Below are 12597 nucleotides of genomic sequence, written 5' to 3' on the forward strand. Positions count from 1 at the left end.
CCCCCCCTGAGCTGGCTCTGCTCGGCCTGCTGGCTCTGACCTGAGAGGCCGAGTTCACAGACAAGTGAATGTTGACCACGTCAGCAGAAATTTTCCTGAACTTGCAATCTGGTATGTGATTTTAACCCACCTGTCTGTTTTTCTACTCACATCGTATCACATTCCATGGCCAAAATTCAAACAGCTGTCTTAGGAATATACAGTATTGACTATTTTTGGTGAAGCTACTTTTTTCATATCTTTGATGAAGCTGCATGATTTTCCTGGAAAATGGATCAGGAGTTCTTTGTCTTGACCCCTGTTGCTTTCTAAGTGGAAACAAATCAATATTCAACATTCATACTTTAAATTGACTTCTCTGTTGACTGAACTGAATTCTTCATTATTGATGGTAATGTGCTGTACGGTGAGCACTTTAGGTATTACTATTTACATTTATTTAGAATTCTGTTGCATTTTTACTCATCCTACAACCAGTTTAATCATTCCGCTGGAATAAAAGTTAAGAGTAAAAACTAAATCTTTTCCCTCTCTCTTTTATGTAAATAGTGGCACTGGGATGATGATGATCCCTAAATTCATCTTGGGGAAGGGAAAAGAATGAAAACTAGGAAGGCTGCGCAGAATCAGCCCCAGGTCATCGCCCTCAGGGCTGGCTTCCCTCCCTCCCAGTTCAGTTCTGCTTTTCTTTGTATCGTCCTCCTCCTCATCATCATCTACATGTGGTTGCTTGATGACCTTCCTCTCCCGGGACTTTTTTCAAACCTTTCTTTTCCCTTCCCCAAGATGTAGACGAGTGTTCAGGGTCCCCCGAACCTTGCGGGGAGGGTCACACCTGCATCAACTCCCCTGGGAGCTACCGTTGCCAGTGCCGGCTGGGCTACTATTTTGATGGGTTCAGCAGAACGTGCACAGGTAAGAGCACAAGGGGTCACCTGTGGGCTTCATCATAGCGTAGATTGGAATGGGAAAAACCAACTGGGCAGAAATAGGTATAAATAGGTATTTCGTTGTGTTTCAAGATGTTGCACCATCCAGGCAGGGTTAGTTTTTTCTTGGGACATGGTGGGAGTCAGGCTGTGTGCATCTCTTTGGAGACAGCATCTTATTATGAGTGTCCTATTTGTCGTCCCTGTGAGAATGGACTGGAAAATAGCCCAGGAGTCATATTTTTTGCTGTGTTGCAGCCACCTCCTGCCTCCCAAGAGCCTCTCTTCAGAATTATCCCGTGTTACTTTCCTATTTGTGGGGCTGATATCCTGCTGCACATGGCATTTAAGGGGGAGTTAAGTCACGGTAACATGATGGTTCAGAGGAGATGGATAAATTGTTTTTGAGGACACCCAATTTTGCTACCTAGGCCCAAAAAAGTTAACCATGGCTTATTCATCTCCCCAGATATTAATGAATGTCGCCGATACCCTGGTCGGCTCTGTGCTCATAAGTGTGAAAATACTGCTGGGTCATATTATTGTAGCTGTACAATGGGATTCAAACTTTCATCTGACGGGAGATCTTGTGAAGGTAAGATGCTATGAATCACCAAGAGAGAGAGAAAGAAAGGGGAGGGGGGGAGAGAGAAAACATTTAGCTACATGAGCCAGTTGTGTTATGCAGCTGCAAAGAAGGCAATACCTTGGTAGGCTGTGTGAGCAGAAGAATCATTTCTGAATTCCAGGAAGTAACCATTCAACTTGTTTCTGCTTTGGTTAGGCCCCAACCTTGAGTGCTGTGTCTCATCTGGGCACCAAACTTTCCAATGGATTCAGAAAAATTGGGAGAGGTGAAGGGCAGGACGGCAAAGAGGATTTTGGGAACCCGAAACATGTTGCATGACGAGTGGCTGAAAGGGTGGGGTGGGTTTAGCCTCGAGAGAAGACAAGCGAGACAGGACACAGGAGGCCCCCTCTGGTAACCGGCACAAGAGAGTCAGGAGGGCATTATCCCAAAGGGCAGGATGTGGAACACAGGCAGTCCTTGACTTACTGACTGTAATTGAGCCCTCAATTATAATCATTAGTCTTGTGGGTCATTAGGAAGGTCTTCACGTGACTGCTGCTGATTTTATGACCGTTTTTGTGGCAGTCCTTAAGCAATCTCATTGTTTCCTATGGGCTGGAAGTAAATGTGGGTTTATGACAAAAATGTAAACCGTGGTCAGATGACTGGAGTGCTGCAAAGGGCCATAAATATGGGTGAGTTGCTGACTATTCAAAATTTGGTCATGTGACCGTGGTGGTGGTGGTGGTGGTTCAGGCATCACAACTTTGAATCCAGGCACCTTTTGGCAAGTTCACCATAACTTTGAACAGTTGCTAGGCAACCATTTTAAGTTGAGGACTACCTGTAATGGACATTTAAGTTACAGGATGGCAGGTTCTCATTATGTATCTGTCAGGAAAAAAATCCCCAAACCAGTTCAGTAATGGTGATGGACACCCCTTCCTTGGATGTGTCCAACAGAGACTGGACAGTTATCTGTCGAAGATACTTTCACTGGACTCCAGGGAATTAGTGCCCCTCCCAATTTTAGGGTTTAATGGGGCTAACTCATCAAAAAGAGGCCATGGGATTTTAAACTTAGTCTGGGAGTGTAGAAATTGGAAGCTCAGACGAGGACCAGACCAGATTCAAACCATTTTCTCAGCGTCTTCCTGCATGGATAAAACCGACCGTGTGGGGGCAGCTCTCGAGGAGGCTAGGAGGGCGTGAGTGGAAGGAATCTTGTTTCACATTGATGCGTATTTGTGGCTTTCAGACTTAAATGAGTGCGAAAGCAGCCCCTGCAGCCAGGAGTGTGCCAACGTCTATGGCTCCTACCAGTGCTATTGCCGTCGTGGCTACCAGCTCAGTGACATAGATGGGGTCACCTGTGAAGGTGAGTGGCCATTATCATCAGCTGCCCTTTTCAGTCAAGCTTTAGAAGGCGATTGCAGGCCTTCAGTCTGCCTGGCTCAGGAAGGGTGCTCGCGCTTAGCAACTGCTCTCTAAGAGCTCATGATACCCCTGGGAAATGTGCGTGGAAATGGAATTCCACGCAGAGTCCCCTCCGAGAACACAGTCTTGTCTTTAGCTTCTACGTACACAAAGCGTACGTACCACTGGCCAGCTATGCAGGAACCAATGGCATAGCTTCATGGATCATCGTCTGGAGATACGACAGATCTTCCAGTCCCATTCAGAAATTTACAATGGGTTCTATTTAATTTCATTTGTGCAGTGTTTCTGAAGATGTGTGGACTTCAACTCCCAGAATTCCTTAGCCAGCAAGAATATATATATATATATATTCATATATACATATATACGTGTGTGGAAAAAGTGGAAATTCACATAATACACTAAACCACAAAATAGATAAATACATAAAAATGCCATGACTAGCCAACCCTTAAGTGACCTTGTTATGCTGGTTAAACCCAGCCCAAGGGTTCTGGGATTGGGTGAAGTAGGATGTTTAGGGATTTTCAGGGTGGATTTCACCCAGTGTGGCTTGTGTTCCTGGTCTGCTTTCTCCCTAACCTGGTTTCCAGGAAAATAGAATCTTAGGAACTGTGATTCAAATAATTGGAGGATGCCAGATTGGGGGAAACCGCCTTGGGTTATTTATTCTGGATGTAAAGGCCTCTAGTTCTGGGTGGCTTAAGACCCACCATTGGGATCTACCACTAAGACTTCCTTCTTGTCTTGATTTTCAGATATTGACGAGTGTGCTTTACCCACGGGGGGACACATCTGTGCTTATCGGTGCATCAATGTGGCGGGCAGTTTTCAGTGTACCTGCCCTCCTTCGGGTTACAAGTTGGCCCCCAATGCACGGAACTGTCAGGGTGAGTCTCAGAAATCCGGGCTGCAGAAGCAGCTTTAATAAAATCCTCAATCCTGTCTGAGTCAGGGTTGACCGGCCATTTCTGGGTGTCCTGCAGATGGACGGGGATCCCCAGCTTCCATCACTACCAGACGTTTTAGCTTGTAGCCACCGAGATGGGATGGAGGAACACCGCAGTGGCTCTTCAGGCAGGTCCCAAGCCTGGACTCCCCCACCCAGGAGAGTGGTGGGTGGGCCAGTCTGCAGGGGGCTCTGCAGTAAACAAATCACATGCTTACATTGGGGAAGCATTTATTTTTATATAATCAATAAGGTTGCACCATCACAATGGATTCGATACGGCAGCGTAACTGAGTCTAGAGGCTTTTTCTAGCTTCCTTTACAAAAGATTGGGGAGGGGGCTTTCGCTGCACTTTTCTCCACCCCCACCCCCCTTCTGGGGCACCAAAGAAGCACCCCCTGCTTTTTCCTTGGATGCAAAATGCCAGGGATTGCCCCCCCTCCCCCCCTTCTTCTTCCACCAGTAGAAAGGAATCTGTGCCACAGCGCCCTCTGCTGACGGCATTTTAAAATGCTGTTGGGTAGATTTCCTGCCCTCCAAATAATGACATAAAACTAGAAAACAAAAATGAGAAAATAAGACCCCAATAAAATTCCACAGGAAGAGAAAATAAGAAAGGAAATAATAAGAAAAAGCAAACAAGACACAATAGAAAGCGAAACACAGAAATTCACCAGCTGACTTTCAGAGTGTGCTCCTCCAGACCGGCACGTAAAACCTGGATTCATTTTCCACGGCATTTTGCATTTGATGTTCCTGAGGATTTTTTCCTGGGGAAAATAACGAAACACCCACAAGAACAGCCAGCCTTAGAGGAGGGCGGCAGCCCAGCCCTGAGCTGCATATATGCTTCATTCCTGCAAGCTTGTTGGTGATTAGTGTCTTATTACCCAAAAAATGGGAAATTACAATATTATAAATGAGATGGTAGAATTACAAACCTTCTGTTTCTTGGTTAGTGACCGTTTGCAATTGTGACAGTGACAAAAAAATAACTTGCAACCAATCCTCACGTTTACAAGTTTTGCAGGTCTGTAAAGCAAAGGAAAGCTAAAGTGAGATCAAAAGCACAATTGTGGTTTCACTTAGCAACCATTTTGTTTAATGGTCGCTAAATGAGGATTACCTGTACCAAGCAAGAAACAGGTATGAAAAAGCAGCTCAAATAGTTCTGTTCAACAGTTAAGGTGGGCCTGCCGACCTGGTTCAGATTAAAGTTCATTTCCTTTAAATTGGTCCCTCAGCCTCCCAGCGGGGGGGGGGGGGAGAGAATATGGAGCAGTTTTGGCACCCTGGGAACACGAGTGTACCCGGAGCCCCCAGCCACACTTTGGTCCTGTGAAAACAACCGTTTCTGGCTGGAGCATCCCAGTTAACATCTCTTTCCTGCTCTCTTTCTCCCCTTCCTAGATATTGACGAATGTCTTACTGAAACTCATACCTGTTCCCACAACCAGACCTGCTTTAATATCCAGGGAGGGTTTCGCTGCCTTTCTCTGCAATGCCCGGAGAACTATCGCAAATCCGGAGACACGTAAGTGCCCCCCCCAAATCCCCCCCCCGGAGTTAGAGGCCGAGGGCATCACCGAAGCGGACCAGAAACTTCCCGTCCAAGTGACTTTTCTCATTCCTCACCCGTTTGCTCAGTTCTTGGAGCAGCCTGGTGAAAACTGAGACCGGATGCTGAAACGTTAGACCGCAGTGGTCACCCTGGACCATAGAACAGAAGGAGGGTGGGCAGTATGGCGAAGACACAGAGCAGCGTTTCTTAACTTTGCCAATTTTAAGATGTGTGGACTTCAACTCCAGGAATTCTCCAGCTAGCCAGGGATTCTGTCCTGGGGATGGTTCAGCAGGCCTAACTGGAAGGGTGTTTCCCCCCTACTGTTAGGGATCTTTTTGATTTCCTACTGTCTCCTACAGTTTTGGGGGTTTCTGGTGGTCTCCCATTCGGCTCTGAATCAGATTAGATTAACTCTCCTAAAGCCAGACTATGCTGGCCAGGTTTATGTGTGTGTTTCTTTGAGTTGGTCTGGACTTCTGGCAATTGCTTGGACTACTAGTCCCTGCAGTTTTCTTGAGGTGGTTTTTGGAAGAGGTTCGTCCTGGTCTTCTCCGTCTCAGGACCGAGAGAGAGGGGCTGGCCCAAGGTCCCCCAGCTGGCTTGGCGCCTGAGGCCGGAGTAGAATCCCTCCTTTCCCAGGGCCTGGCCCAGTGGCTTTAACCAGGGCTGAAGATGGCAGCTCTGACAGCCAATATTTTATAAATTATAAATAACAAAGGCAACTTGCCAGTTTAAAAACAGCTGGTGTTAGCAATATAAAGGCAAAATACACCCTTTAAAATAATGTCTCCTTCTTACCCCTAGAAGAATTATACATTATACATTTATATGTATTGCTTGTATGGTATCTAGTGGCCTTCCATCTAGGAATTTATTTGGTTCAGAAATGAGTGTGAGACTTTTGTGAAACAAACACAAAGGTGTTTCAATACCCATGTGGTTTTGGTCTATTTATATTTCAACTCCTCACTACAAAATTACAGTATTTCAACACCCAGTTTATAAAACATTCCACAAATGAGCTGTAATACAAGATAAAATATTCTGTCAAATCTTCAAGGTATAAAGATTTCCCTTCAGTTTTTATTTTGTGTACCTATGTGAATGCATAACCTGCTTTTTTTTAACTGAAAAAAAGTTTACATTTTTTATGTCTTTGCTCTTAACAAAATCTTAATAACAGAGTAAATACTCGTACCTGCTGAGGCTCAACAGAAAACCAGGAATAATGATTCTTGGGGGAAAAAATCGCTACTTTCAGCTAAAATAATCAAACTTCCCACCCTTGAGCACTTGTTTTTTGAGCCCAGTGGTTGGTTAATATAATTGCTGAGGAGTTGCATAAAAGTACTTTTGGAAACGTACTCCAATTTTTGCTCTTTCAGACTGTCAGATTTCCTCTGTGGCAGGGAGAACCATCTGGGTGGGCAGCTTCCACGAGGGGTGGGGGGGTTTCTGCTTGCTCAGCTTCTCCATGGATGCCGACCTCTTTCTGGGGATGCCCGTGGGGAGGAGGGTGGGCGTGGCGTGGCACTCAAAGCCCCCCTTTCCCCCCCCCATGCACACATTCACTCAGGACGATGCAGATTTTGACCCCAATTGGAGTTAATGCTTTTGATGCTGCTAATTGCTGGTAGCCGTAGGAACCCAGGACTTGTGACTTTTGGTCCCCCAAGGCCCGTAGAACCTGCAAGTGGTTCTGGGCAGGGAAATGATCCTGCTCTGGTGTCTATTGCAGAGCATCAAACCGTCTGATCAGGACATGGATGACTGCCGCCAGCATCTCTGAGTCTAGCCATGTATCTCAAAAAGAGCAGTTTTTGCTCTTTTTAAAATTTTCCCTCTGATTCTAAGATCCTGTACCTGGGGGAGGGGGGGGCTGCAAAAAAGTATCTGTTTGAATTTTTGTACTTTAGAAATTAGCATGAGAATCCTAGAAGTGTCCTTGGGGGCCAGAAAAATAGTTCGGTCTCTAGATATTCTAAATAAAGGTCCCCAAAAGGCAGGGTGAATGTTAAAGAGTGTCTGCAGGGACAGGGTCAAAAAAGACAAATGGTGGCAATGTGCAATCTAAGCCCCACCTCTTTTTGTGTACACAACTATTGTAACCAACTAGAATGTTTTACTCCCACCCCAGGAGACATAGCTTATGATCCTGAGATTTCCATGTGGTCTCCCATCCAAATACTAGGAAAGAAACTAATTCTGCTCAACTTTTCAAAATCAGCCAAGGTGGTCTCTGTGTGGCCACCTAGCTGGGCCCTTAGAAGAGAACCGTTATCCTGAAACAATCAAGTGTATATGCTTTTCCTATTGTAGACAGTAAATGCAAGCTTACGTGATTTTCTGTTTTTTTAACTAATTTAACTTCTTTCTAGTCTGACAAGTGCTAAAGGCAGCTAAGAGCATTTAGAAACAAAAATAGCGGGCAAAACCTGAAAAGCACAAATTAGTTTCTCTTCATCAGACGGAAGAAAAGAAAAATTGGAACATAGGCTTGGAACAGTATACCCCAGGAGATACTATTGCCCAGAGCAATTTCTTGACCTCAAGAACTTTAAACTGTGTGGACTTCAACTCCCACAATTCCCACCCAGTAAGTTGAAGTCCACCCAGTTTAAAATTCTTGAGGAAACATTGTTCTAAAGCAGAGGCCCCCAACCTTTTGGGCACCAGGGACCGCTTCCGTGGAGAGAGGTTTTTCCGTGGACCGGAGGGTGCGTGGTTTTGTGTGCTGCCTGCATCCCACAGATAGGGCTTCGCTTGTTTGTGTGGACTGGTTGCTGGCATGCTGTGGCCCGATACCGGTCCACGGATCAGAGGTTGGGGACCCCTGTTCTAAAGGACAAAGTCTACATTCCAGGTGGTCTCCTATTCACTTACTAGCCACACTGAAGCCAGCTAAGCTGGGCCTAAAGGCTAAGCATCCCTCGAAGTGAGCTCCGTTCCGGTGGCCATTATGGAGGCATGGATGGGGTTTTCCCTGGCTGCAAGAGGGAAGCTGTTTGCCCTCAATTTCTGTGGGATTTTTTGCAACTTTTGCCCGTTGAGCTTTCTGCTCTGGGCATCTCCCAGCCCGGCACTGCCCCCGATTAGCTTCCCGGGCCAGACGAACTGAGCACGCTTGAGGATTTTCAAGACTAGCCAGAGGCTCGGGGACCTGGTGGCCTGCATGGCTTGTTGGGCTGCTCTTAAGCCGCAGTTTGAAGCTAGCCCCTTCTGCATGAAACGCACGGCTCAGGGCCTCTGCCTGCTCCGCTGCAGGCCTGGGGGATGTGGGAATCCAGCACCCCCTTGGCCCTGCGGCTTTTCTCCTGCCGACCGACGGAACGGTTGCTAACCCCTCCCCTTCTTCTCCCCCTCCTCCCCCCCTTGTCTTGCAGCCGTTGCGAGCGCCTGCCCTGCCCCGACAGGAAGCAATGCCAGCAGCTGCCCTTGAGAATCACTTCCTACCACCTCTCTTTCCCCACCGGCCTCCAGGCCCCCCTTGACATTTTCCGCATGGGCCCGTCCAGTGTCGTTTCTGGGGATCACCTTCACTTCGCCATCCTGAGCGGGAACGAGGAGGGCTTTTTCGCAGTGAGGAAGGTGGACAGCCACAGGGGCGTCGTGTCCTTGCAGCGGCCCATCCCAGAGCCCCGAGACCTCCTCCTGGGGATTCAGATGCAGCTCTCCCGCCACGGATGGGTCAGCACCTCCCTGGCCCGGCTGTGGATCTTTGTCACCGCCCAACTTTGACCCCTCGCATGCTGACTCGGCCTGGGCCTCGGCGGTTGCTGTTTTTTTTTTTTTTAACATCTTGTAATAAAGTTCGGATGGCTCTCCGCTCCTGCATGCCGCCTTTGCCTTTTCTTTCATTCGGCCCGGTCCGTGTTTTCTTCCTTTAACGCTCCTTCGTGTGGCCGGTTACTTGCCTTCCTTTCTCCCTTTGGGAAGTTCTGCGTAGGAGTCCACCAGGGTCTCTTTCAACCAGCCAGGTCTCCGGGTCCAAAGAGGCCAGGATGGCAGCCTCAGCCCAAGAAGGAGGCGTTCGGCTTTCCCGCTTCGGTCCTCTCCGCCGGTGGCTGGTGAGCGGGGCCCCCGGCAGGACCCAGACCCCGTTGGCTGGCCAAGTGCTTTCCGGGGAGCCCCCCAGCCACAGCCGTTCATTTAGCAGCCGTTCAAAATTAGGGTCATCTGGAAAGGAGTGGCTCATGACCAACCCCTCGCACGCATGGCCGTCACAGCCCCCCCCCACAGTCTGGACATGATCGGAATTTGGACCCTTGGCCACTGGCACCTGTTTTGTGAAGGCCACCGCATGCCGGGGTCAGGTGATTGCCAGCTGTGCCCTTCCCAGCCAGCTTCCCACAAAGTCAGTGGCGGAAGCCGGATTCACTTTGTGACTATGTGATTCACTTAACAATGGCAATGATTCGCTTAACGACAGTCGAGAAGGTCATAAAATTGGACACAACTCACTTAACATCCGTCTTGCTTAGCAACAGAAATTCAAGCCCCAACTGTGGTCACAAATGGAGGATTACCTGTAATCACAGATTAATAAAATAATTAAAAGCAATAATAAGCTGGGATGCACTTCAGCCCTACCAAATGGCTGAGTGGAAGGGATCAATAAATAAAAACCAAAATAAAACTGTAACTTTAAAATAAAAACCATCATAAACCGCATTACGTTTTGCCCAAAGACAATTTGCATGCTTGGATATCTCATTGTCCAGGAATTTGTGGGTGGATAGGAGATCAAGATGATAGATCAAGATCAAGATTGACCCTGACCCTGTTTAATTTGTATCTCAAAAGTTTTGCAACTTCAGTTGTGGGATTTCAGCCAATATCTTTACTTCTTTAAAATCTCCCCTGGGATCAAATTGTTAATGCAGAAATAAGGAGATGCTTAAGAATTTGGAGTCAAGCTTGGATCAGTGAGATTAAAGGTCCACAAATTGCCTCTGCAGCAAGATGGCACTTTTTCCAAATCCAGTTCATCAGCACACGGTGGCTGAAGAACGTCAACAGAGACCCGGAGGCTGTATGTTTCAGGCTGTTACTACTTGGATTCTGGCATCAGCACGACTGAAAGAGTTGGCTTGCTCTTGCCGCCTTCTGTAATACTTCTGGCCTTCCCAGCCTTCAGATTTTCCCTCGGTTCACCATCTGAGAGCTAAACTGATCCTGCCTGGCTTTGGAGATCAGCCAAGATCAGCTGTTGGGTCTGGGACTGAGGATTTAATTGTTGATCCTTCCAACTCTTGCTCAAATGGGTGGTTCCAATTGGAAGAAACTTGCAGTCAGCCCTGCTTGCACCTGAGTGAGAATTCATAGAAGCATTTATACGTGGGCTGCACGGATCCAGGTGACCATTAGAAATACTGAAAATGGGGATTCTTTATTGGTATCTTGGAGTAGATACACGGAAGAGGTACAGCACAATCTGTCAGGCCGCCCAAGAACCAAGAACGACACGTGGAGCTACTTCTGAGTAGTTTCTTTTATTGTCCCTCATCCATAGACAGAAATCTTGCCAAACTAAAGGAAGTATTTGCATCACTATAGATACACTCTGGGAATTGCCAGGGAGGAGCCTTCTCTTTCTCCCAACCAAACACTCCACACTTCACTGCCTCTTTGCCCTGTGGAATGCAGTCCCTCTCTCCTGGGAATCCAGATTACATTCCACCACACAATTACCACTTGCAAGAGACTACGGTTGTTATAGACAATTTCAATGAAAATGGCTTTAATTTTTCCTGTAGAATTGCTTACTGATTTGGATCTACTTTGTGGGGCTCACAATAGGCAAGAAAAGTGGCCATCAATTTCATAAACATTTGATTAACTTTAAAAGAAGCAATCGAAACAATTGCACATTCTAGCATAGATCTCAATATTCTGACTGTTCTTCAAACCATTTGGGCAACTAGCTCTAAAACATTTTGGGCTCGTCTCTTTCTCTTCTCCAAGTAGGAGGATATTGAGAGGGCAACACAGAGAAAACTACACAAGCCAAGATGAAGCTTATTTCTTCAGAACTGTTGCGCTTGTAGAACTTAATATCAAGGACTGTGTGAAAGTGAGTGCGCTCCAGATTTAGGGGAGGTCAAATTGCAAAAGGCCAGAAAATCAATAGCCATTGTGGAGAAATGACTTTTTGGAGAAGTATTCTGGTTTGTACGTTATTGACTAAGGCCCAAATTAGCCCCATGTATGAAAGAAATGCCCATTTGAACAAAAGATTATAGATATACAGTAAGTAAAATAGATAAAAAATGAAATAATGCTCCAGGTTTTGGCAAGGCATGCTTGAAAATGAGTCAGCTAACAGATTATTCAATTAATCAGTATGGGATAGTTTATGAACCATGTTAATTATGAAATTAGATTTGTTCTAGCATGTTATATAGATTTTTTTTTTTTTTAAATCAAATGTAGGCTGGACGTCTTTTCAGCTGCACACAGCAAACCCTTCCTGCTATTCTCCCTGCCCACTCAAAATTCCCTTTTCTGGTTTGCTGTATCCTGTGAAGGAGATACCAAGCGAAACCAGCATATCAGGCACCTGAAAAGTATAGTTCAAGGCTGAAAAGGTGTATCCCAGATTGTCCCCAGTTGTGCCCTCAGTCCAAGGCATAATCGTATGCCACTATTTGCACACCAGACCAGAGTGGATGTCAGCCCTGGGAAACTGATACAAAACCATCACATTAGGGGGCCACGCGGTGCATTTTCCCCCAATGAACATCAGTAGCTAAACAAGGACAACTTGATAACGTAAAAAAAAATGTGTAAAAAACAGGAACCAAAAATAAAGCAGATTTATTCCAGACTTTGCTGTGATTAAAAACTTTAAATGCATCTCCAAAATATTTATGGATATGTTGGCCTTGTTGGAAACAATTGTAGCTGGATGTACTCTAGTCTCTTTTCAAATCGTATTCATTTCATGAATTTCCAGAATAGCTAGATCAGACTCCAGGGCCTGCAACACATCTCCATAAGACGCTTAACACGGTGGGATCAAAAGCTTCCCTCCCCTCCTGATCAGCTCTTCCAACTGTTGCCATACAAATAGTTTGCAAGAGACGTGCTCAAAAGATGGTAATCCTGAAGATGCGATGGAGCTCTGGTCACATCATCACAACC

The 12597-nt window shown here is 46.3% G+C and overlaps 1 protein-coding gene across 1 annotated transcript in view; it reads left to right on the forward strand.

Moving 5' to 3' along the window:
* The window catches only part of FBLN1 (fibulin 1), a 51167-nt gene that overhangs the window by 32377 nt on the left and 6193 nt on the right, over positions 1–12597 (forward strand). The window contains exons 12-16 of the mRNA XM_015815463.1: positions 787–915; positions 1399–1524; positions 2759–2878; positions 3699–3830; positions 5301–5424. Coding sequence (XP_015670949.1) covers positions 787–915; positions 1399–1524; positions 2759–2878; positions 3699–3830; positions 5301–5424 — 631 coding nt within the window. The remainder of the gene's footprint in view (positions 1–786; positions 916–1398; positions 1525–2758; positions 2879–3698; positions 3831–5300; positions 5425–12597) is intronic.

The sequence above is a fragment of the Protobothrops mucrosquamatus genome, unplaced genomic scaffold (genome assembly GCF_001527695.2).
Source record: "Protobothrops mucrosquamatus isolate PMUCROS unplaced genomic scaffold, P.Mucros_1.0 scaffold343, whole genome shotgun sequence".
Taxonomy (NCBI): domain Eukaryota; kingdom Metazoa; phylum Chordata; class Lepidosauria; order Squamata; family Viperidae; genus Protobothrops; species Protobothrops mucrosquamatus.